Source organism: Cetorhinus maximus, chromosome 3, assembly GCF_964194155.1.
Source record: "Cetorhinus maximus chromosome 3, sCetMax3.hap1.1, whole genome shotgun sequence".
NCBI classification, from domain to species: Eukaryota; Metazoa; Chordata; class Chondrichthyes; order Lamniformes; family Cetorhinidae; genus Cetorhinus; species Cetorhinus maximus.
In genome coordinates this window covers 163,114,264-163,140,350 of record NC_135881.1, presented here as the reverse complement: position 1 = coordinate 163,140,350, position 26,087 = coordinate 163,114,264, and the positions used below count along the sequence as shown (strand labels likewise).

Sequence of the window (26,087 nt, the reverse complement as noted above, 5' to 3'; positions counted from 1 at the left end):
TGGACTTCCAGTTTTATTGTGGTACAAGGAATCCTCACTTGCAAAGACTATATAACTGGGACCAACTATTCAGAAGAACATAAAAGAGCATAAGTCCCTTGAGGTAGTAAATCAGTTATTGCTGGCGTGTGATTGCACTTCAATGGTTGATTTGTCAACCCAGGGGATTGCAAGTGTTTGGATTTATGTATGTTGCATATGCTTGGTTATGCCAATGACTGCTGTCTCCTTGAAAGCAGATTCATTATTGTCCCACCTGCCACAGCTGCCTCATGGGCATCACTCAGTTAAGTTCCATTTGATATCATGTCTAAGGTTATCACATGAAGCAAGCTTCACATATTTTACTTAATATTACTGTCTAGGTATAGCCGTAGTGCAGGAGCAGCACCTTTGGCCAATTTTATTTATGTTTCTATCTTGATGGTTAGTGTTATAGCTCCTTTCACTCTTTTTTCATACCATTGGAGCGTGCAGAGGATATGGCATGAACTGTTACCTACCTGCTACTGTCCTTTATTACTTGGGCCTCTATCACATGCCTGAATCCTAAATCAGAGCACTAAGTTTGTACTTAGATGCTTCAAATAATTTAACAGCCATGCTACTGTGTATTTTAAGCACTTTTGAAGTGTAGTCTGTTGTAATGTTGGAAATATTACAAAAGAAGGGAAATAAACCTTTATTCCAATTCCCCTCACCAAACCAAGTAAATTGCACTCACTGGAAGGAAACCAGGCACACCTACAAATGGATGGCCATTCCCTCACCAAGTTACAATTAGACCGATGGATGACCATCAACCTGAAACACTACCTCTATTTCTCTCTCCATAGATGCTGTCAGACCTGCTCATTGTTTCTAGCATCTTTTTTAAATTGAAATTTCCAGCATCTGCAGTATTGTGCTTCTGTACAATTAGACAGTCACTTGTGTAATACCAATCACTTGTGAGTTTAGCGAGTCTCCATATTGAACTCTGAAAACTACTGCAATAGCCTAAACTCAAGATTCAAAGTCCTGGGAACCTGGAAGATTGTGCTTCAATGGTGGCTTCTAGTAAAGCATCAAAATTAAGGTTATTTCTATTGAGGAATTTTCAGGTTTTCTTGAAAGCTTCATCAAGCCAACAAAAAATATCAGCGTTCCTGTTTGAAGTAATGCTGTGACCTGAACTTACCTGATAAGCTGTCGAGAGGTTCATGGTCACTTTCTGCACCTAAAACAAATGTTTTCTTCCAGTTGGGCTAATCATGGTTCTTCACCTTCATTGACACTTTTTTGGTCTGATGACTACAATCTTCTCATTATCAGGATTTGGTACGTTGGTTAGGTTTTATTTCACAAAATACCTTCTTGAAGGGTGTAAAGGTTTATAGTGATGGCACAGAAAGTTTAACAAAAACCTTTTACGACCCTACAAAATTTGGTATCAAAAATTTGGTTTTAAACTTTGTTTAATGTCCTTTTCTCCAATTTATATATAGAAAAAAACCATGACTGTAATTGTGCAGTATCTGCCAGTAACCCTTTTTCTGTGTATCCCCTTTTATCCTCTGATATGACTTGTGCATTTTGCTAAAGTAATTGAGCAGGCAAACCATAAAAGGCTTGATGTGTTTCATTTTTTTGACAGGTTATGAAAATAATTGTAGCAATGGTATAATATCAAACAAAGGTCATCAATCCAGCAGTCACAAGCACCCGACCTTGTGTTTAAATACATCAGAACTAAACAGTTTAAATGCTGCAAGATCTCAGCAATCAAACAGCTGTAGCAGAGACAAGTAAGTGTTTTAGTTTAAATTTTCTGTCTTCAACTTTTTGTTTTTCTGAGCTGGAATTATGAATCTAGCATATTTACTTCAAACTGAGAACATCTTTTCATACTCCACATACTCCAACCTGTTCCATCACCCCACCCCCAGTTCAAGTCTTTTTTCTGATTAAGTTTACATTTTCTAGTATAATTAAACATCCTCAAGGGCTAGCTGCAGTACTGAAGATGAGTGTTAACACTTGTCAGCTTGTGGAACTAACCTGAGTGATAAAATGTAAAGTAAAGCTGATAATTAAACTTAAGAGTCATCTTTTGTAAAGTGCCCAGCAGTTAGTTTTGTAGCTGTGCTGCCAGACACCTAAAAGTTATTGGTGACAGCTAGTGCATAACACACCCCTCAGTGTGAAGCAAGGACTTCGTCTCCATGAGGATTGAAGACACATGTGGCACCAACAGTGCTAAATGGAATACACTTGGAACAGATTTAGCAGCTCAAAACTGGGCATCTGTGAGGCTCTGTGGGACATCAGCAGCAGAATTGCATTCAACCACAATCTGTAACCTCATGGCCTGGCATATTCCTCGCTACCTCTACTATCAAGCCAGGGAACCAACCCCGGATCAATGAGGAATAAAGGAGAAACAAGGAGCAGCACCAGGCAGAGCTGAAAATGAGGTGCCAACCTGGTAAAGCTACAACATAGGATTAAATGCATGCTAACCACTGGAAGCAGCATGGTATAGACAGAGCTAAGCTATCCCACAACCAATGGACCAGATCAAAGTTCTGCAGTCTTGAATTGCACAGGGAAGCTCTCCACTGGTTAAAGTCATACCTAGCACATAAGGTAATGGTTGTGGTTGTTGGAGGCCAATTGTTTCAGCCCCAGGACATCACTGCAGGAGTTACTCAGGGTAGTGTCCTAGACCCAACAATCTTCAGCTACTTCGTCAATAGCCTTCCCTCCAACACAAGGTCAGAAGTGGAGATGTTCACTGACAATTAGTGTTCAGCAACATTCATACTCCTGAGATACTGAAGCATTCCATGCCCTCATGCAGCAAGAACTGGGCAACATTCGGGCTTGGGCTGATAAGTGGCAAGTAACATTCATGGCATACAAAAGCTAGGCAATGACCACCTCCAACAAAAGAGAATTTAACCATATCCCCTGGACATTTAATGGCATTACCATTGCAGAATACCCCACCATCAGCAACCTGGGGTTATCACTGACCAGAAGCTTAACTGGATCAGCCATATATGTGACAAAAAGCAGATCAGAAGCTGGAAAATCAGTGGCGAATTGACTCACTTCCTGACTTCCCAAAGCCCATCCACCATGTACAAGGCACAAGTCAGGAGTGTGATGGAACACACTCCTCTTGCCTGGCTGAGTGCATCTCCAACAACACTCGAGAAGCTTAACACCATGCAAGATAAAGTAAGCTGCTTGACTGACACCCCAAACACCACCTTAAACATTGACTCCTTCCACCACTTGTGCACAGTGTCAGCAGTGTGTACCATCTACAGGATGCACTACAGCAGATGCTTCAATAGCACCTGTGATTTCTATCACTTAGAAGGACAAAGGCAGTAGATTCATGGGAACACTACCACCTCCAGGTCACAATTGCCATTCCTTCACCGTTGCTAGGCCAAAACCCTGGCTCCCTTCTTAACAGCAGTGCAGGTATATCTACACCACATAGACTGCAGCAATTCAAGAATACAGCTCACCACCATCTTAAGGGCAAATAAGCTTGGGCAATGACTGCTGGCCTTGCCCCCATACCTCACGTCCCAAGAGCATTGTTTTTTTTTAAAAAGCCAGAAAGGTTATTTTTTGCCTTTTTGTGGGGTGGGGAAATAGAATGAAGAAGAGACAGAGTTTTGTTGCAGCTTGGCTATCAAAACCTACCGTGAAGCCACTTAGCCTATTGACGTATTCTCCATGTCAGTTAAAATGTCTGAAGGAGGGAATTCTGAATAAATCAGCTGTTCTTCTGTACCTTCTCGTGGCTCATGGCAGAAAGCATTGTTGTGTGGTTGAGAAGAATTGGTTATAAATTTTGGGCAAGATAAAAGAATGGGCCTTTAACTATTTACAAAAGGGGGGTGGTAGGGGAAATAGCTGGCGCATAAAATTCTGTATAGGTCTGTTATTGTTTTGCTGTTTAAAATTACTTCAGGCTGGATTGAGGGCAGATTTTGCAAAGCAGAATGCAATTTTCATTATAAATCTTACAATGCTGTCATTCTTATTTATCTTATTCTGTAGCACTGATATAGATATGGAGACCGAGCACTACACCAATGGGGTGGCAGACTCTTCAACTAATGGCCTCCTTAATGGCAGTTCAAAGCATGACCATGATATGGACGAAAATGATACTGATATGGGTATGAATATTTAACTTTACAAATGGGAAAAGGCAGCCTATTAATTTTGAACTTAATTCTGAACAAAGGTCTGCATCGAAAATGTTACTTTCTTCCCCCTCTCATTACAGATTGACTGACTGATCTGTACATTTCCAGCATTTTCTGTCTTGTTTTGAATTTTCCCTTTGCCTTTCTATGACACTGATGAATTGTCTGTGTAGCAAAATGCACTGCTAACTGAACATGCTAATAAGCATGGGAGTAAGCATAATTCATTTATCAAAATAGAGGGTGCCCAGTAGAATGTTGTCACTTTTCACTCTAAGGTCAAATAAGGCAAATTGCCATTTACAAAAAAGACTTGATTCCCTTCACCCTCTAAGGTTTATCTCCTTTTCTGTCTTCCTTCACTCCCCTACTGCTTTGCACTGCAACTGTGACTCTCTAAAGATTTTCCAGTCATATGGTTATTGAATATTGATGCAAAACTGTGGGGAATTTTCACGATATAGACCACAAGCCACTAAGCAATCAGATTGAGAAGGCTTAGCTTTATTCCACTTGCTACTTTTACAACCAGCACACAAAAGACATTTGCAATCCAATTTGTGTAGGTTGAATTTGAAGAAGGCCCCCAGAGTGCAGAAGCATTTTGTTTCAACCCATTGCTATGTTCAGTCTCAATACCCTAATCATTTTACTGAAATATAGTGAAACCCCGTAAATTTGGGGCATCCAAGGGATTTGCGACAGGTGTCCTTATTTTGTACATGCAGTAAGCCAGAGGTCCCAGCTGTATCTTCTGCAGGGTTTCTCTTTTTTCCCCTCACCTGGGGTTATGCCTAATTTTGGAGCTCTGCTAGCAGGATGTGCTTAATTAATTTCCTGTTTAGTGGGGTTCCTAGTTCTTTGCAATTTCCAAGGCCCTCTCTTCTATTGAGAAAGGCTTGTCATGGAATCTGGTAACTTGCATAGGACAAGGTGGCTGCTGTAGGGCTACAATACCTGGAAGATCTCAGCCATATCGTAGAATAGAATGGTTACGGCACAGAAGGCTGTTGTGCCTGTGCTGGCTCCCTGCAAGAGCGATTCACTAACTGTCACTCCCCTGCTTTTTTTCCCCATGGCCCTGCAAATTTTTCTTTTTCCGTTAATGATCCAATTCACTTTTGAAAGCTATGATTGAATCTGCCTGCACCACAATCAGACAGTGTGTCCCAGATCCTAAACACTCGTTGCATAAAAAAGTTTTTCTTCAAGGTGCCATTGCTTCTTTTGCCAATTACCTTAAATCTGTGCTCGATCCTTCCACCAATGGGAACAGTTTCTCGCTGTCTACTTTGTCTAGTCCCCTCATGATTTTGAATACCTAAAATCTCCTCTTAATCTTCTCTTCTCCAAGGAGAGCAGCCCAAGCTTCTCCAACCAAGTTAAGTAACTGAAGCACCTGATCCCTGGAGCCATTCTCGTGCATCTTTTCTGCACACTCTCTAATGTCTCACATCCTTCCTAAATTGTGGTGCCCAAAACTGGATGCAATACTCCATTTGAGGCGGAACCAGTGTTTTATAAATAGAAAGGATGGGAGTGAATGTTCTGTAGACCCCTGCCTTGGACCTCCCCCCTCCAATGTGCTGTGGCTGCTAGTGTTGGAAATGCTGGGTGGTGAGTAGGAGCTGTTAGCTTGTCAGTACCTGATGAGCTGGTGGATCAGAGTTGCCAGCTCTGGTTCGAGGTATTCCTGAAGCTTGATCACATGATGCCCTGTCAACATGGCATCTGCCCATATAATGTTGGATCAGGTGACATCAGATCACATGACTTCTAGAACTGTTATTGGATTTACTTTTATGAAACGGTTGGGTCCCCTGTAGATGAGAATTGTGTTTTGTTATACTTAGCAACTGTTGCATGATAATTACAAGAGCCAGATGGCCACCCAAGAACAGGCAAAGTGGGGAAAAGGGGAAACCATTCTTTCCACTTGTTCTTCAACCCTGCTCCCCAGGCCCTCATTCTCCAATCATCCTGTACCGCCAACTCTTGAGCCTGCGCCCCCACCCCCCCACCCATGATTTCAGGACATGCATGATTCCTCACATGTAAAATCTCTATTACACTAAAGCTGTTTTAACATCTGCTGGAGTCCTGCACTTACCGTGTGTCCAATGTTCGAAGTTGTAAACAAACTTGGTCCATTGAAGGCTGTCCATAGTTTCTAATTTGCGAGTGCCTGGGGTTTCAAATGCAGTTTGTATCTATTACAATATAAATTATTTGGAACTGTCGAGGGGCCTGTACTTTGGGGGTGTTGCAATTCATATTTACATTTTCACTCATTCGTAATAATCAAAATCCCCTGTGACGAATCAGTGTCCCTTTAACATTCTGCTTGGATGAAAACAAGCCATATGGTCTATTAATATTTTATGGTAGACTATTTTTTTAAACTACTACATTTATTTTTTTCTGTACAAAATGTTTTCTGGCAATCTAGTTTAATAGTTTTAAATGCTAATTCTCCTGTGGAGATGCAAGTAATGTGAAAAGGAGAATTAATTAAAGCAGTATAATCTGTAAATGTGGCTTTCTTTTTGCTGTGCAACAACTGTTTACTATTGTGAAACTAGAGTGGCATCTTAGACACACTATTTCTTTATTAGGTAAGGGATATGGAGCGAACATGGGTAAATGGAGTTAAGATACACATCAGCCATGATCTAATTGAATAGCTGAACAAGCTCGAGTGGCTGAATGGACTACTCCTGTTCCTATGTTCAACTGAATTCAATGGCAAGCTTGAACAATATTTTGTAGGTTGTATTGAAAGGAAGCCCACATAACTGCAGTTTACCTAGGCTAAAGTTAAACGCCATCTATATTTTGAACTTTGCATTCATTTACCTTTTTTTTTACTATTTAAGGCTTCAGTCCAGCTTTCAGTTTTAGCAGTTAGGCTTTCCAACCAATGATTCTGATGTGCTCAATCTACTTTAGAACTTTGCTTCCTGATTCAAATGCACTGGTTGCTTTTTAATTTTATTCAGCGTCTGACTGCTATCTTATTTTAATGTAAGAAATTAGATTGATGTTTTTTCATGGATTCTTGACAGAAATAGACTTGACTCAGTCACGACGCCAACTTTGTGGTGGCAGCCAGGCAGCGATCGAACGCATGATTCATTTTGGGCGCGAACTGCAAACCGTGAGTGAGCAGCTGAGAAGAGAATGTGGCAAAAACACAGCCAATAAAAAAATGTTACAGGTACCAAAGTAATACAGATTTGGCTTGGTATGAAACTTGTAGTGTTACTGAAAATGATAAATTAAGAGCGAATTAATTTTAAAAACAAATCTCAGGAAAGACCAAGCATACATGTCTGTTTGGCTCCATTGGTAACCTTTGTTTCCTCAGACTCTAAAGGTTGTGTGTACGAGCCACATTGAGGATTTAAGCACCATCTAGGCAGGCATGTTAGTGCACTCTTGCGCGCACGCGCTCTCTCTCTCTTTCTCTCTCTCTCTCCCCCTCTCCCTTTCTCCCTCTCTCTCTCTCTCTCTCTCTCTCTGGTATATGGAACGCAAATATCAGAACTTGCAGACAACATCAACACAGGGAGTCTGCTTAATTGGAGATTTGAGGACAAAGGTTTAGTATACCTGACAGATGCCAGAAAATTTAATGTGGGCTGATATGTTTTGGTGTAAAGAAAGATGATATCTTTTAAACTTCTATCATTTTAAGTGCATAAGAGCACAGAAACATAGGGGTTTCAGATACACAGATCTTTGAAAGTGGGCGGGTAACCTGATAACTTTTTAAATGCATATAGGATTCTAGGCTTTATAGCTGAGGGTGTAGAATATAAAGACAAAGCGGCAGTGACAAAACCTTATAAATCATTGCTCTGGCTGCCATTAGAAGTATCTGTCCAATTTGGTCCTATTTTAGGAACAATGTCAAGGCCGTGAGCGGTTGTGGTATAGATTCACTAAGACAATGTCAGGGTAAAAAGGCTTTTGTTATGAGTAGAAACTGAATCACCTTCATTAAAACGAAGGTTAACTAGATGGCATAAACATAATTTATAACTATCAAAGACGGGACGAAAAATATTTTGAGTTGTTAAGATGTGGAATGTTCTAACCAGAAACTGTGGTGGATGTAGAATCCATTGTGGTTTTAAAAGGAAAGGATAAATGTTTGTAAAAGAAAATAACTAAAAGGAATGGGACAAAATCATAAGCTCTCAGAAAATTTACAGAGCTGGAATGAACTGATTGGCTTCCTATCTTATTGTAGAAACCAACAATTTAATTTGGAATTGTTTGCCAATCCTCTCCTTCCCTCAGCACCGCCTATATTGACTTCTTTTCAGTTTGCATGATTTATTTTGCTTCAGAAAGCAAACCCATAAACTGTCAATCCTGATGCTATTTTTTCCCCATCAGTTAATGAGAAACCATATTCACAGCACAAACTGTAAAAACTCTATCAATCCATCTTTTACAATGATAGACTCTGGTCTATTCCAATCTGAGATTGTGATGCAGTCATTTAATTAAGCTGCAGTTATCTGTTTACTTTCCTGTTGGCGTGGTTTTCAGTTTGAAAACCACTGTCTCAAAGGGGCTGGTGTTTGATTTATTTGCTTGGTGTCAGTTTCCTTACCTATTGTATCGGTACTATTCGGCTAGAAGAATCAGAACTGCCATACCTTTAGCTATATGCTATCTACAGTTTTTTCCTTTACAAGCCAATTCAAATCAGCCGTTTGGTAGACTTGCTTCACAGAATCTTTTGTTTGTTGTTCTGGCGTGCTCTTAGCGCCTCTCAATCATGCCCATGCTTTGCACTCTTACATCAGACATCTGCATGGCAGTACCTAGTATAGAGGGCACTGCTCTGTTTTACCTTCGGCAGTCTAGTTTTGTTGCACTCCATCAGAATCAAGGGCAGCATGCTGACTAGCTGGTTGGAGATGAGATAAGACCACACGGGAGGTCCACCATTGAAGTAGAGGAATGCTACAATGAAGCTCACATCTGTACTTGAATGCCATTAGCATGATGTAGGGCAGTTAATGTATCTAGCTGACCAGGGAATCCCTCTGGTATGTTCTGTGTTTTTTGTAAGTAGCACTCTATTGCTGTATCCTAATTTTTACTCTTCAGAAAGGCTTGGAAATGATACTTAAGGATGAAACTGAGTTAGAAGCTGAAATCCCTTTGAGACATCATAACTTGAGCAGGGTTACAGATAGTTGCTGGCAGATCACAGAATCCTTACAGTGCAGAAGGAGGCCATTTGGCCCACCCAGTCTGCACTGGTTCTCTGAAAGAGCATCCTACCTAGCTCCACTCCCCTGCCTTATCCCCATAACCTTGCGCATTCTTTTTAGATAGCAATCCAATTCCCTCTTGAATATCTCAATCGAACCTGCCTCCGCCACCTTCTCAGGAAGTTTGTTCCAGACTCCAACCACCCTCTGGGTGAAAAAAATTTTCCTCACATCACACTTACTCCTTCTGCCAATTATTTTGAACCTGTGCCTTCTAGTTCTTGATGTTCTCTTGAGTGGTAGCAGCTTCTCACTATTTACCCTGTCCAAACCCCTCAGGACCCTGATTATCTCTATCAAGCCTCCTCTCAACCTCCTTTTCTCCAAGGAAAACAGTCCCAATATCTCCAATCTATCCTCATAACTACAATTTTTCACCCCTGGAATCATTCTTGCGAATCTCCTCTGTACTCTCTCCAATGCCTTCACATTTTTCCTCAAGTATGGCCCCAAGAACTGAATGCAGTACTCCAGATGAGGCCTAACCAGTGTCTTAGACATGATGACCTTACTCTTGTAATCAACACCACTATTAATAAAGCCTAAGATACTGTATGCTTTATTAACTGCTCTCTCAACATGCCCTGCCACCTTCAATGACTTATGTACATATACACCGAGTTCCCTCTGTTCCTGCATGTCCTTCAGAATTTCTCCCTTTGTTTCATACTGTCTCTCCATATTCTTACTGCCAAAACACTTCTCTGCATCCTCTGAATGGGGGAGGCGATGGCGTAGTGGTATTGTCACTGGACTGGTGACCCAGAGACCTAGGGTAAAGCTCTGGGGACCTGGGTTCGAGTTTGAACTCAATAAAAATCTGGAATTAATAGTCTAACAATGACCATGAAACCATTGTCGATTGTTGTGAAAACCCATCTGGTTCACTAATGTTCTTACCTGGTCTGGCCTACACATGACTCCTGATCCACAGCAATGTGGTTGACTCTTAAATGCCCTCTGAAATGGCCTAGCTGGAAGCGACAGTGAGCATGAAGCTCAAGCTTGATCACGTCAGGGGATCAACCCTGGTTCAATGAAGAGCGTTGAGGGTCAACATGCCAGGAGCAGCACCAGGCATACCTAAAAATGAAGTGTCAACCTGGTGAACACCAGGACACCTATAACACAGAACTACATGCGTGCCAAACAGCATAAGCAGCAAGTGACAGACAGGGCTACGTGATCCCACAACCAACGGATCAGATCTCTGCAGTCCTGTCACATCCAGTCGTGACAATTAAACAACTCACTGGAGGAGGAGGCTGCAGATGTTTGTGGAGGAACCCAGCACATCAGTGCAAAAGATAAGGCTGAATTTGCTACAATCAGTGATCCATCTCAACCTCCTCCGGAGGTCGCTGGCATCACGGATGCCAGTCTTCAGCCAATTCGATTCACTCCAAGTGATATCAAGAAATGGCTGAAGGCACTGGATACTACAAAGGCTATAGGCCCTGACAATATTCCAGCAATAGTACTTGCCGCGCCCTGATCCAAGCTGTTCCAGTACAGCTGCAACACTGGCATCTACTTGGCTAAGTGGAAAATTGCCCAAGTATGTCTTGTACACAAAAAGCAGGACAAATCCAACCTGGCCAATAACTACTCTGCTCTCGATCATCAATAAAGTAATGGAAGGGGTCATCAACAGTGCTATCAAGCGGCACTCGCATAGCAATAACCTGCTCACTGACGCCCAGTTTTGGTTCTGCCAGGGCCACTCAGCTCCTGACCTCATTACAGCCTTGGATAAACATGGACAAAAGAGCTGAACACCCGAGGCGAAGTGAGAATGATTGCTGTTGACATCAAAGCAGCATGTGGCATCAAGGAGGCCTAGCAAAACTGGAGTCAATGGGAATCAGGGGAAATACTCTTTGCTGGTTGGAGTCATACCTAGCACAAAGAAGGGAAGATGGTTGTGGTTGTTGGAGGTCAGTCATCTCAGCCCGAGGACATCACTGCAGGAGTTCCTCAAGGCAGTGTCCTAGGCCCAACCATATTCAGCTGCTTCATCAATGACCTTCCTTCCATCTTAAGGTCAGAAGTGGGGATATTCGCTGATAATTGCACAATGTTCAGCGCCATTCGCGACTCCTCAGATACTGAAGCAGTCCATGTCCAAATGCAGCAAGACCTGAACGATATCCAGGTTGGCAAGTAACATTTGCAGCACACAAGTGTCAGGCAATGGCCATCTCCAACAAGAGAGAATCCAGCCATTGCTCCTTGATGTTCAATGGCATTACCATCACTGAATCCCTCACTGTCTACATCCTGGTGGTTACCATTGACCAGAAACTGAACTGGACTAGCTATATAAATACTGTGGCTACAAGAGCAGGTCAGAAGCTAGGAATAGTGCGACAAGTAACCCACCTCCTGACTCCCCAAAGCCTGTTCACCATCTACAAGGCAGAAGTCAGGAATATGATGGAATGCGCTCCACTTGCCTGGATGAGTGCAGCTCCCCCAACACTCAAGAAGCTTGACACCATCCAGGACAAAGCAGCCCGCTTGATTGGTACCACACCCACAAACATTCACTGCCTCCAACACCGTTGCACAGTAGCAGAAGTGTGTACCACCTACAACATGCACTTCAGGAATTCACCAGGGCTCCTTCGACAGCACCTTCCAAACACCACCGCTACCATCGAGAAGGACAAGGGCAGCAGATAGATGGGAACACCACCACCTAGAAGTTCCCCTCCAAGTCACCCACCATCCTGACTTGGAAATATATCACTGTTCCTTCACTGTCGCTGGGTCAAAATCCTGGAACTCCCTAACAGCACTGTGTACCCACATCATGGACTGCAGCGGTTCAAGAAGGCAGCTCACCACCACCACCTCAAGGGCAACTAGGGATGGGCAATAAATGCTGACTCAGCCACCGAAGCCCACGTCCCATGAATTAATTTTTTAAAACTTCACCTGCCACTTATATGCCCATGTCCTTTTGAAGTACAAGACTATCCTCATCACAGTTGACAACATTTCCAATCTTTGTATCATCTGCAAATTTTGAAATCATGTCCTGAACACCACAGTCTAGGTCATTAATATATCAAGAATAGCAAAGGTCCCAACGCTCTGGGGACCTCTGGGAAACTCCACTACAAACCTTCCTCCAATCTGGAAAAAAAAACATTTATCACGGCTCTCTGTTTCCTGTCGCTCAGCCAATTTCTTATCCAAGTGCCTACTCTTCCCTTTATTCCATGAGCTAGAATTTTACGCTCAAGTTTGTTGTATGGCACTATCAAATGCAATTTGAAAATCCATATACACCACACCAACAGTGTTGCCCATATCACCTTTCTCTGTTAGCACCTCAAAAAGCTCCAGCAAGTTAGTTAAACATGGTTTTCCCTTGATGAATCCATGGCTTCCCTTAAATATCCTGCACTTATCTAAGTGACTGTTGATTTTGTCTCGAACTATAGTTTCCAGAAGTTTCCCTACCACTGGGATTCAACCGACTGGCCTCTAGTTGCCAGCTTTATCCTTTTACCCATTTCTGAACAAGGTGTAATATTCACAATTCTTCAGTCCTTTGGCACCACCCCTGTGTCTAAGGGAGAGAGGAAGATTATCATTAGTGCCTCTGCAATTTTCAATCTCACTTCCCGCAGTACCTTTGGATGCATCTCATCTGGTCCTGGTACTTTATCTATCTTAAATAAAGATAGCCTTTCTAACACCACCACCTCCTCCTCAATTGTGAATTCTTCTAGTGTACCAGTTACCACCTCTCACCTGAGCCTGGGTAGCATCTTTGTAAAGACAGGTGTAAAATGCTTGTTTAATACCTCCACTATTTCTCCTGCCTCCACTTGCAAGTCCCCTTTTTTAAAAATCCCTAATCGACCCTGCTCTTTCTTTTACCACCCTCTTTATTATTTATATGTTTATAGAAGACCTTGGGATTCCCTTTTATATTAGCTGCCAGCCTCTTTTCATACTTTCTCCTATTACTAGTTTTTTTTCACTTCCCCAAGTAAACTTCTCTAATTAAATTAACTAATTAGAGACTTTCAGTAATGTTTAATTATGATATAACTATGCAACATATGCACTGACCAGAGTGCTTCATATAATTTAAACCTACAACCCTTGGGAGCACACCATTAAAAGCAGAAAGTTCACTGAGGGTCTGAATTCTGCTAATATCTTCATTGCAGCGCAACTTAATTTTCAATAAAAATGAATCTCAATATATTTGAAACAAGAAAAGGCATAAAAGATTTCTGAAGCTTTGATTACAAAGTCATTTAGTTTCACCATTGTCCAATGGGCCATTTTTAGTTTATTTTTGTCCTATTCTAATACTTGAGTCAGGTCTTAAGATGTAGTTGTGTGGCTTTCATGATTGAGACCGCCCTCCTTTCGGGTGCTGCTAGATCCTGCAATGGAACTGCAACAAACAGACTGCTTAACCTGAGCGTGGAACCTCCACACCTTAGCCTGCTGACCTGTGAAGGTATCTGAGGAAACTGAACAGAGAACTTTCAAATGGTACTCTCCTGAGGGGAGGCGGAATCCTCGGAGCTATCTCCTGCTCTCCCTCCAGGAATGGGATTGGATATTGTCAAAGATCTGCAAGAGAACAGATCTTGGGGATTAACATACATTAGTAATTCCATGTGAAAGAATACTCTGAAGACCTTACATAATGGTGCTTTTAGCTATCACGCAACTCTGTAGATATTGCTAACCTCTCACTCTCAAATTAATTTCTTGCCTTTTCACGCCATGTGCAGGATTGAAACTTTGTCTTGCCGTACAATATTCAAATGACTTAACCCTACAATTTCTGAAAGGTCAGCACCTGATGAAGTTTCTGTCCAGCTGCAGTTCATGGGTTTGGAATTAAAGGTCTAGTGTCTCTAAGCACTGTGCCATTCAGTGCCTTATGTGTGCTTTCTTTAACAAACTGAATCATGCATTTGTCAACTTGGCTTCCACATTATTCATGGTGTCATCCAATAATTCAGAATTAAAGATATTTTTATTACAACTCCTAAAGTTATGATTACCATAGCATTATGTTTAAGATCAACAGAGGCTGTGTATTTTTGCTTGTGCATCACTTAAGTGTGATTTGATTTTTGTCAGATTTATAAGCTGTAATTTAGTAAATTGGACAACTTTCTCTTAAATGCCTTTCTATATTGAATTAGTTTTTATGCACTGTTCACATTTTTAATACCTTTGCACCATTCAGGATGCATTTAGTCTGCTTGCCTATTCTGATCCATGGAACAGTCCAGTAGGATATCAACTTGATATAGTGCAAAGAGAACCTGTGTGCTCAGCATTGAATAGTGCTATATTAGGTGAGTACAAGTGGTATATTTGAATGTTACATTAAGTAGGTGTTCATTAAGACTAGACCTAATACTGTATTTTAAAACTGTGTTAACTCTTTCTGTTGCCCATAAAGCATGATTAAATGGGAGAACGCTGTTTAATTCATCAAGCAATGGCGTACAGACAATGTTTGAGTAAATTGAAGGTAGACAATATCTCTTAAGATTAATTGGATGTGATTAAAAACCTGCCTGAGAACCGTGATCCTCAAAAGTTGATGAATAAAGTATCAACCCTAGACTTCATAACACAGCAACATTTGCTCATCTCCACAGGATCCAATCTTTGTGCTTCCCTCCACCACCACCTTTCCTTCCCCACCCTCCAACCCACTTTCTGGTTCAGCCCACATAGAGCAGAACATATATGGGAACATCACGTGGGGTGATTGCAACCTCTATCACAACTCATCATACTCTCTGTTCTGAGTTTACTGCCCTCTTGCCTTCCCTAAATCTCTTCCTTCATGTAAACATCAAACCCATATTCTTGGTCATCCCCTTGACCTTGCCATCTCTGGCGATCTTGCAACTCCTATCAACTGTTGAGACTGTTTTCTGGTATTTTTTTGTTTTGTTACTTTAAACACCATCAGTTGTAACAACCACAGAATCAGTCCTCTAACAAGATTAAGAGGGGAAAAATGAGAGTAAACTTGCAAGCAACATAAAAGCAGACTGCAAAAGCTTCTATAAGTATATAAGAAGAAAAAGATTAGTGAAGACAAATGTAGGTCCCTTACAGTCCGAAACAGGAGCATTTATAATAGGAAATGGCAGAGCAATTAAACAACTATTTTAGTTTTGCGCTCACGGAGGAAGACACAAATAACTTCCCAGAAATGCCAGGGAACCAAGGGTCTACTGAGAAGGAGGAATTGAAGGATATTAGTATTATGAAAACAACAGTGCTGGAGAAATTAATGGGACTGAAAGCCGATAAATCCCCAGGGCCTGGTAATCTACATCCCAGGGAACTAAAGGAGGTGGCCATGGAAGTAGTGGATGTGTTGGTTGTCATCTTCCAAAATTCTGTAGATTCTGGAACAGTCCCGGCAGATTGGAAGGTGGCAGATGTAACCCCACTATTTAAAAAAGGAGGGAGGGAGAAAGCAGCGAATTACAGGCCAGTTAGACTATCAGTAGTAGGGAAAATGCTAAAGTCTGTTATACAGGATGTGATAACAGGACACTTAGAAAATATCAATGGGATTAGACAAAGTCAACATGGATTTATGAAAGAGAAATCATGTTTGACAAACGTAACTAGCAGAATAGATAAGGGAAGACCAGTGGATGTGGTATATTTGGATTTTCGGAAAGCTTTTGATAAAGCCCCACATAAGTTAGTGTGTAAAATTAAAGCACATGCAATTGGGGGTAATATATTGGCATGGATTGAGAATTGTTTAGCAGACAGGAAACAGAGAGTAGGAATAAATGGACCTTTTTCAGAGTTGCAGGCTGTGACCAGTGGGGTACCTCCGGGATTAGTGCTTGGGCCCCAGCTATTCTCAATATATATCAATGATTTAGATGAGGGAACCAAATGTAAAATTTCCAAGTTTGTTGATGACAAGGAACTTGGTGGATATGTGAGCGGGTGAGGAGGATGTTAAGAGGCTTCGAGGTGATTTCAACAGGTTGAGTGAGTGGGCAAATACACAGGAAATGCATTATAACGTGGATAAGTGTGAGGTTATCCATTTTGGTAGGAAAAACAGAATGACAGAGTATTATTTAAATGGTGATAGATTGGGAAATGTTGATGCACAAAGGGACCTGGGTGTCCTTGTACACCAATCATTGAAAGCAAGCATGCAGGTGCAGCAAGCAGTTAAGAAGGCAAATAGTATGTTGGCCTTCATTGCAAGAGGACTTGAGTACAGGAGCAAGGATGTCTTACTGCAGTTGTACAGGGCCTTGGTGAGACCACACCTGGAGTATTGTGTGCTGTTTTGGTCTCCTTGCCTAAGAAAGGACATACGTGCCATAGAGGGAGTTCAGCAAAGGTTCACCAGGTTCATTCCTGGGATGGCAGGATTGTCGTATGAGAAGAGATTGGACTGACTAGGCCTGTATTCACTGGAGTTTAGAAAAATGAGAGGGGACCTCATTGAAATGTGTAAAATTCTGACAGGGACAGACAGACTGGATGCAGGGGATGGTATTTCTTCTGGCTGGGGTGGTCTAGAACAAGGGGTCACTGTCTCAAGATATGGGGTAGGCCATTTAGGATTGAGATGAGGAGAAACATCTTCACTCAGAGGGTGGTGAACCTGTGGAATTCTCTACCACAGAATGCTGTGGAAGCCAAGTCACTGATTATATTTAAGAAGGAAAAAGATGGGAGAAAGTGGGAATATGGCGTTGAGATTGGTAATGGCTGATCCTGATTGAATGACGGAGCAGGCTCGAAGGGCCGAATGCTCTACTGCTCCTATTTTCTGTTTCTATGTTGGATATTGTGACATGAGTACTGTGGCAAATCATGCCATGAGATTACAGTGTGATTATGATTGTGTACTGAGCTCATGATTCACAGTAAGAACTGCTTTGCTCAACTGTACCCTCACCTCCACCTTTACACTAGTCCCCAATAAAGCCAATACTCTCTCTTACCATGGCCACTTCCCGTAGTACGACCTTTATCGCCATTACCTCAAGAGAATTCCCTTAACCGACTTAAGAAAATATGGTGAACAACTGCTTTAGCTGCTCTCCTCCAGATCTGGCTGGACCACACAAAGCACTATCGGGTCCTGTTCTTGGCTACTACTCACTATTCCACAATCATCCTGAAATGCAAAAATAACCACCTGGCTTCTTTGGTGAAAACCATCTTCTTAAAATGCCCTCCCCAACTCCTCCACCCTCACCTCCAGCAACAAGTGTAAGAACTCATGGATTTCTTTGGATGGTCTAGATCTTAATGACAATTGGCTTTCTCTGCTGCATCCTTCCCGTACATCAGACCAAACTTTTCTTCTGCAGCCCTGAACTTGTGTCTTTCAATTTCTTGCCTGTCTCCTCTCATGCCTGCTCTGAGCTCACCTTGTCCATGATGCCTCCTGCATCCTTGACCTATTCCCACTAAACTGCTGACCACCCAGTTTCCTCTCCTGGTCACCATGTTAGCCAGTATTGTTAATAGTTCTGTCTCAGTAGCTGGTGTCCCTATCTTCTTTTAAATCTGCTGTCATTGACCCTCTCCTCAAAAACCAGCTTGACCCCACCATCCTTGAAAACTACATACGCAACCACTCCTTCCTCTACAAAGTCCTGGATCGTATTGTTGCCTCCCAAATCTGATCCCATCTTTGTCAGAACTCCATGTTTGAATTCTTCCAATCTGGTTTCGGCCCTGCCACAACTTGAAACAGCTCCTATCAAAGTGTCAAAAGACAACCTATGTGACTGCAACAAAGATAAACTACCCCTCCTCATCCTTCTCGTCCTTTGACATGCTAACCGCACCATCCTTCTTCAACGCCGCTCCACTGTCATCCAGCTGGGTGGGACTGCTCATGCCTGGTTCCATTCTTAACCTCTAATCAATAGAGAATTACTTGCTACAGCTTCTTTTCTCACTGTTCCACTGTTACCTCTAGTGTTCTCCAAGGATCTCTCCATGGCCCCTACTAATGCCCATCTACATGCTGCACCTCAGCAACATCATCCAAAAAGCACAATGTTAATTTTCACATGTATGCTGACAGCACCCACTCCCCCACCATCACCAGCTCTCTTAAATCCTCTCCTGTTGCTAAGTTATCAGACTGCTTATCTGACATCTTGTACTGGATGAACAGAAATTTCTTCCATTTGATTATTGGGGCGACTGAAGCTATTGTCTTTTGTCCCTAATCCAAACTCTGTTCCCTAGCTACCAACTCCATCTCTGGCAACTGAGTTTAAACTAGACTGTTAGCAACCTTGGTAACATATTTGACCCAAGATGAGCTTCCAACCACATATCTGCACAGCACTAAGACCACCGATTTCCACCTCCTAACTACGCCCCTGTCTCAGCTGAACTGCTGCTGAAAACCTCATTCATGCCTTTGTTACCTCTAGACTCAACTATTACAATGTGCTCCTGGTCGACCTCCCATTTACTGTAAACTTGGGAACATCCAAAACTCTGCTGTAAGTGTCCTTACTCTCACCTATCACCTCCGTGCTTGCTGGCCTACATTGGGCCCCCAGTCAAGCAATGCTTTGATTTTAAAATTTTTCTCCTTGTTTTCACATTCCCCCATGGCTTCGCCCTACCCTATCTCTGCGACCTCCTCCAGCCCCACAACCCTCCCAGAGATCTGCACTCCTAATTTTGGCTTCCTTGTGCTTCCTTAATTTTTAATCACCCCACCATTGGTGGCTGTGCCTTCAGTTGCCTAACCTCTAAATTCTGAAATTCCTTCCCTAAATGCTGCTTAAAACCCGCCTCTCTGACCAAGCTTTTGGCCATCTGCCCCAGTATCGCCTAATGTAACTCAGTGTTTAATTTTACTTGATTACTTTAAAGGCACTGTATAAATACAAGTTGTTGAAACCAGATGATCTCAGTGTGATATTGTACCAGCACCAGTTTTCCAATCTTGATTTTTCTTTTCCTTCATCTGTGGTGTCAATGTTGAGAAAAGATCATTTGGCTAGTTGAAGCCCATCTGATATCGTAGCATCCAACTTACGAATAACCATAATATTCGTGTTCTATTAAATCCCCGGCTCATTATTCCAAATAGAATTTTCACTCTGAGTAATGGATTACTTCCCAATAACTATTTTAAACTTAGTGTGATTTTAAATTTGCCCTTGAGCCCTATTTTCCTGGCTTGATTTGAAGTGGTGCCTTTTCTCCACCCCCCCCCCCCCCCCCCCCACCCTTTTAGCAACTGCGCTTGCAGATTATAGAGTTTGAATTTGTGGCAACAAATTTTAAGAACAGATGCAAATTTTAAACTCTCATCCCAAATCCACAGTGTGCAGTAACAGATAGAATTTTCCTCTCTCTTTCTCTTTTCCTCCCAACCCAACATACCCCTCCCTATAAAAAGGGGATTAATGCTAAGGGGAGGAGGTGGAAGATGATAGAAACTTTATCCTGGCATTTGTCTTCCAAGTAACATTAACAGAAAATATATTGTGTGCAGTAGTGCATATGCACGCAAGGCCACCCCACAGCCCCTTCGCCTTCCTGCACTCCCAATATCCACATCAGAATGCTTGCAGCACTCAGAATTATCTCATAGTAGCATTACAGGCAAGCTTGTGCTTCTCAAGCCCCCTCCCTGGCCATTTGGAACAACAGATAGCTACTTGTGAGATTTGCCATAAATGAATTACAAGCTTTGCACATGGGCCTGGGTGAGATTTGATCCACCAAATATTGAGGGAGGAATGGAAATGAGGTATGGAGATATATGTTGCAATTTGGATGCAGTAAATTGATGTGATTAGCTGAAGATCATATTGTGCCTTGGACGGATTGCAACAAGGTCAACACTGTTGCATCTCTTCTAGTCTTGTCCCAAAATTCAGTTGTTATTGGCATGTATAGAAAGCTATAAAAGACTGTCTGACCTTGCAGTTACTGCAGGTCAGGTCGTATGCCTATAAACATCTAAATGCAATGGTCACTTGCAAGTGGTGGGGGTGGTGGGGGGGGATGCATCCTCCTTTTGGCATCCAGAAAATTCCTAAAAGGGATCAGCAGATAATATAGAAAGTGGAAACCGTTGAGCTGCAATCCTGTGACTGTAGCCCCACAAACCTCTGTCGCAAAGACCTGAAGCTTTTAAAAGAAAATCTATCCTAATGAATCGTGCTACAATCCCAGTTTTAAATGTCCTGTCTTGCATTCTCCAATAATATCCAGTAATGCTGTACAATAACTCTGATTATCTGAATGAAATTTTAAAGTTGTAAGGAGGATGATTTGTCTAAATGAATCTTTTATACCTTCTTTAAACACATTTTATGAGAGCAATACTTTTGCGATCTAATTCATTGCACTTACCAATATTTAACATTACTTTTCAGGGAAACCAATGAATCAGCTTTTCAAATTTGTCTAATTGTCCAATTTACTTATTTGGAAGCATTCTTGCCTTGGAATCAGAAGATTCAAACCCTGCTGACCTTGAGCCATACACTTAGTTGTCAGTCTTTGGAAAAGATATTATGCCACTATTTGTAAAGCAAAAACAAGAAATTCTGGCGAATGTTTTGTTTTGCTAAAGAGACATTAACTGTTGTTTATCTCAATTGCTGTTCATGGGATGTTGGCTTTGTGTAAATTGATGGATCATAGTGTTTGCGGGTATTGTTCTTTTGAACGTACAGGATGCATCATGTGGCTGTTTATTTCACAATGTTGTATAATCCCTAAATTGACACAATTGTTCATTTTGGAGTTGCAGCCAAATTTACTTATTTTGTCTTTCCTATTTCAGAGTCTCACAATCTGCCAAAGCAACCCCCACTTGCGCTCGCCATTGGACAGGCTTCAAAGTGTTTGGAGTTGATGGCCCGATTGGGAATCGGTTCTTGTGCGTTTGCCACAGTGGAAGAATATTTGCACTAGCTATGCATTTGTACAGCTCATCCCAGAGCTACCTTAACATTAGTGACCATATTCAGCACCAGGTCTGCTCAAGGGAAACTGACTTTTAATTTCCAATGATCTTTTGTGGACAGATTGTAAATGTCATTCTACTTCTGCTTCCTAGTTTACAGCATGGTCCAGCTGTTTTCTAACTTATATGCACAGTTCATTGACATGTTTTGCATTATTTTTTATAGCAATGTCTGGAGGAGTTGTAACAGTGTAGTATGTATATCTGTTTCAGTGGAACATAACTGTGCTTCCTTATTAATTCCTCAAACATGTCAAAAGGTTTTCATCTGAAGTGGGCTGATTGAGGCTCCAGCTAAAATAAATGGTCCATCATATGGGACAGTGTCATTCATTCTTAAATATTTGGAAGAGAAAAACTAATTGGCTAAAAACAATTTAAAAAACGCTTTAATTAAAATTAAAGTGAGAATGTGTGAATAAAAGTATTTAGTTACAGATTAAAACCAAAAAACTAGGTTTTTTGTACTTTATTAAAATGTATCTTTTGTGATAAACCAAAATTTAAAATTGCTGTTGTGTGAGTGGATCTCCAATGGTGAGCATGTCTAATACAAAATGGATAAAAATGTTTTCCATCCCTCTGATGTACATCAAAAAGTTAAATGCTTGAGTAATTTGGTAGATCCTTTAAGTATAGATGGATGGAGAGTGAATTTTTTTTCCCTCCCGAGAGTATTGTAAATCTTCATTACTCAGGAGCTGAACGGACAGTCTCAACACTTGTGAACGATTGCAGCGTGTTGGTTTCAGTGTTTTTTTTTATCTCGCCAGGTTGTCTATGTGCACATGCTCTCCATCTCCATCTGTTCCCCGCCCTCTCTCCAAACATTGTTTAAATGCAGAGAAATATGTTCTACACCCATCCTTTTAACCATTGTAAAATAACAGTGTTAAGTACTTGTCAACACATTGTGTGGTAATGACATTATTTATATTAAACCAAATACTTAGTCAAAATCTGCAATGTCTTAATTTAAACTTTGTACACTCTGCATTTTTAAGCAGTGCTTGAGTGAGTACTATACTGCAATAAACAAATGTATGAATCGTAATTAATCAGCTATTAAAGATTTAAGTCTATTGAAATGGGTGGTGTTTATTTACTAGTCACAACAGCATTGTCTATATACTGAAAATGGAAACCATTTTTAAAATTATGCACCATAATGGGCTAATATTGTCTTATCCTTCAGCAGGCTCCAGAAAGCTTCAGCCTGTACAAAATTTATGGATATTCAATGCTTGACCCATACTCGTACTGTTACTTTTGAGGCTAGGTGCTGACATGATTTGGCTTGGCAATCATCCTATATGTCACTGCTTATTGTAATGTATAGTCGTTAAAGCAAATATTTTAAATACAGTATTCTTAAGTATTTTAAGCATACTTTTTTTTCAGCCGTTATTTATCATAGTCAGGCTGATCTGTAACAGTGTATGTTGTGACACTGGAATCTTTGAAGGATGTGTTATGTTATTTCCCCTTAATCCAAGAAAAATCAATTGAAGTTGCTTTGTCATTGTAGTGGCAATCAAAACTTTATTTCCAGTGGCTTTACTTACAACTGTAAAGAATTCCAGTTGTAATGTCGGGCAATGCTTATTGCCCAGCCAACTCCACCAAAAATCATTTATCTGGTCATTTATCAGTGCTGTTTGTGGGCCTTGCTTTGTGCAAATTGGCTGCTGCATTTCCTTACAATAGTGACCGCGCTTCAAAATATTTATTTAGCTGTGAAGCGCTTTGGGACATCCTGTGATTGTGAAAAATGCCACACAGGAACAAGTTCATTTATAATGTGCATATTAATTCATGATATTGTATTGAAGACTTTCTATGACTCTTTATTCCTGCCTACCCTGCTGTAAAATATTGTGGTAATTAACATGCAAATTTTCCTTCAAGAAATTTACAACTGAACAGAATATCTGCAGTAATAAATTATTACATAAATATTTTACTGGATATAAAATTGTGTGGTTCCCAAAATGTTAATTTGTAGGTTTGGGGCAGGGGTTACAAAAAACATTTAAATGCTTAAACCAGTTCAGGGCTGGGCATGTGGCTTAATGAAATGCACTAGGCACTACACACGTAGCAGTTGTAACTAGGCAAGAGGTACCAAAAAGTCAGATTTGCTAAAGACTAATTATCTGTACATTCTGAGCAAATGATGCAGACTGGCAAGTAATTTTTGAGTTCCTATTAGCATTCAGCATTAACGATGTATACAATAAAAAGGTACTGGGACATGGGATATCTAAAATTGGTTTTAGCCCATGGCCAGTGTAACCATTGTGGTGGAGAGAACATTTATTAATATGGTCTACCCCGTATCCTCAGACTGTGACCTCTGGTTCTGGACTCCCCCACCATTGGGAACATTCTTCCTGCATCTACCCTGTCTAGTCCTGTTAGAATTTTATAGGTTTCTATGAGATCCCCCCCCCTCATTCTTCTGAACTCCAGCGAATATAATCCTAACCGACTCAATCTCTCATATGTCAGTCCCACCATCCCAGGAATCAGTCTGGTAAACCTTTGCTGCACTCCCTCTGTAGCAAGAACATCCTTCCTCAGATAAGGAGACCAAAACTGCGCACAATATTCCAGGTGTGGTCTCACCAAGGTCCTGTGCAATTGCAGCAAGACATCCCTGTTCCTGTACTCAAATCCTCTGGCTATGAAGGCCAACATACCATTTGCCGCCTGCTGCACCTGCATGCTTACCTTCAGCGACTGGTGTACAAGGACACTCAGGTCTCGTTGCACATTCCCCCTCTCAATTTATAGCCATTCAGATAATAAAGTTAGTGGCCTCTGAAAGACACGAGTGAAGAGCTGTCTGATTTTTCACTTGCCCTGCTTTGAGGTGTTTGCTGTGTGCTCGGCGATTCCCTGCGTAGTGACATTGAAAACTCAGCTGGACGAGGAAATCAAACCTGTCTCCCTCCGTGGTATTTCAATGTTTAACACAACTTCAATGCTTTTGAGTATCAATATTCTGTATTGTAATTTGAGTTGCCATTGGTTACCTACTGGAGCAGTGACATTTCTTTCTGTCCCTGCTTTTCAGTGGTGCTAAGGCATAGAAGAATCCATCTGCCATATTAGACTCATCACTATTTGAATTGCCCTGTTGAGTTTTAGTTCAATCATTTAAAACCAAATCATTCAGCTATTCATTAGCTACATTATCTACTTTCCCCATAGCATTGCAGACAGGTGTTATCTAATTTATTTCACTTAGGAATATACATGTACAGTGTTTCAACTTGTGATTAGGTTTTCCATGAGAGAAATGTCCAAAAGAACTTATGTACATTGAGAGGTTCCCACAGGAATCATTTGCTTAAAGGTATGATTTTAAAGAACGTAACTAGGACTTTGAGTGATTACTGTATCAACCTAACATCTTTCAGTAGCTTTGTACAACAATGAAACATTTGTCCAGGCCAAGAGTTGTATGGTAACTCGATGTAATAAAGGCTGGATGAAATTATCAGCCCAACATGCTTTGTTAAATGCCATGAGTGCTGAAAGGCAATGTAATAATTTCTCTTTTCCTTCCCCCTCAAATTGTTTTCAGGAACTCGAACAGTACTGAATAATAAGCTTGGAGTTTGCTGCTTTAGTTGAATGAGCTGTGATAAGTTGTGGCAGTGTGTGCAAAAGTAAAGTTCTTGGTTTTAGAAGGAAAGGCATGACGTGAATGTTATTCACAAACATTGCTTTGCATTTGGTGAAGGAAATTAACTTTTTCCAAACCCAGTACTTCAGAGTGACACACAAACTCATGAATTGTGAATTTCAGTAGCATTTATATTCTACAAGTGAACTGACCTACTCTGGGAAAGAACCAATTAAAAGAAATTGCAGGGTGTGGGTGTTCCTAGCAAGGCCAGCATGTATTACCCATTCTTGGATGCTCTGAGTGGCTTGCTGGGTCACTTTGGAGGGCTGTCACAAGAGTCAATCACATAATTAGCCACACCACATAACGATGACAGATTTTCTTTCCTGAACCAGTTTGGTCTTTGTAACAAACAGACAGCTTCAAGGTCACTTTAAATAAATTGAGAAAAAAAAAAATTCCATTTCTCAAACTGCCATGGGGGGATTTGAACTCATGTTCTCTAGTAGTTCAGCCACATTCCTACAAGAATTGGAGGCTACATCCAATTCACAGAAATGGACAACACAGGATTGCCAAAACAGTAATAAGCCTGGAACATTCTATCTACTAAAAATAGACTTTCACCAATTAGCCATCATAAAGTCGTGACACAATGTAAACCCCAAAACACATTATATTCTGGAATTCCATGCCAGAAAAATTTGTGTTCACTTTGGGTAAACCAGTGAGTCTGATCATGTCAATAGTTTATTCCTAAATGCTGTTCACTAAAAATTAAATGTACTTTTTAAGAATCAGTGGTAAAAAAAAATGTTTATTGCTGCACTGTATTGGCAGATTTCCGGTAGCCATACAAAACTTGATTGCTAATTAACCGATTGCTTTTTAAACTTGGGTAGTGTTTGTGCTTCCAATAA

The 26,087-nt window shown here is 41.1% G+C and overlaps 1 protein-coding gene across 2 annotated transcripts in view; it reads left to right on the top strand.

Annotated features, from left to right (window-relative positions):
- ranbp9 (RAN binding protein 9) overlaps positions 1-22,618 on the top strand; it is an 85,475-nt gene extending 62,857 nt beyond the window's left edge. Inside the window, exons 10-14 of one of the 2 annotated variants that reach the window (XM_078539184.1) lie at positions 1,637-1,787; positions 4,066-4,187; positions 7,283-7,434; positions 14,745-14,856; positions 21,348-22,618. In XM_078539184.1, coding sequence (XP_078395310.1) covers positions 1,637-1,787; positions 4,066-4,187; positions 7,283-7,434; positions 14,745-14,856; positions 21,348-21,478 — 668 coding nt within the window. In that variant the 3' untranslated portion in view covers positions 21,479-22,618. The remainder of the gene's footprint in view (positions 1-1,636; positions 1,788-4,065; positions 4,188-7,282; positions 7,435-14,744; positions 14,857-21,347) is intronic. The other variant, XM_078539185.1, reaches the window with a different exon arrangement.
- The last annotated feature ends 3,469 nt before the right edge of the window (positions 22,619-26,087 follow it).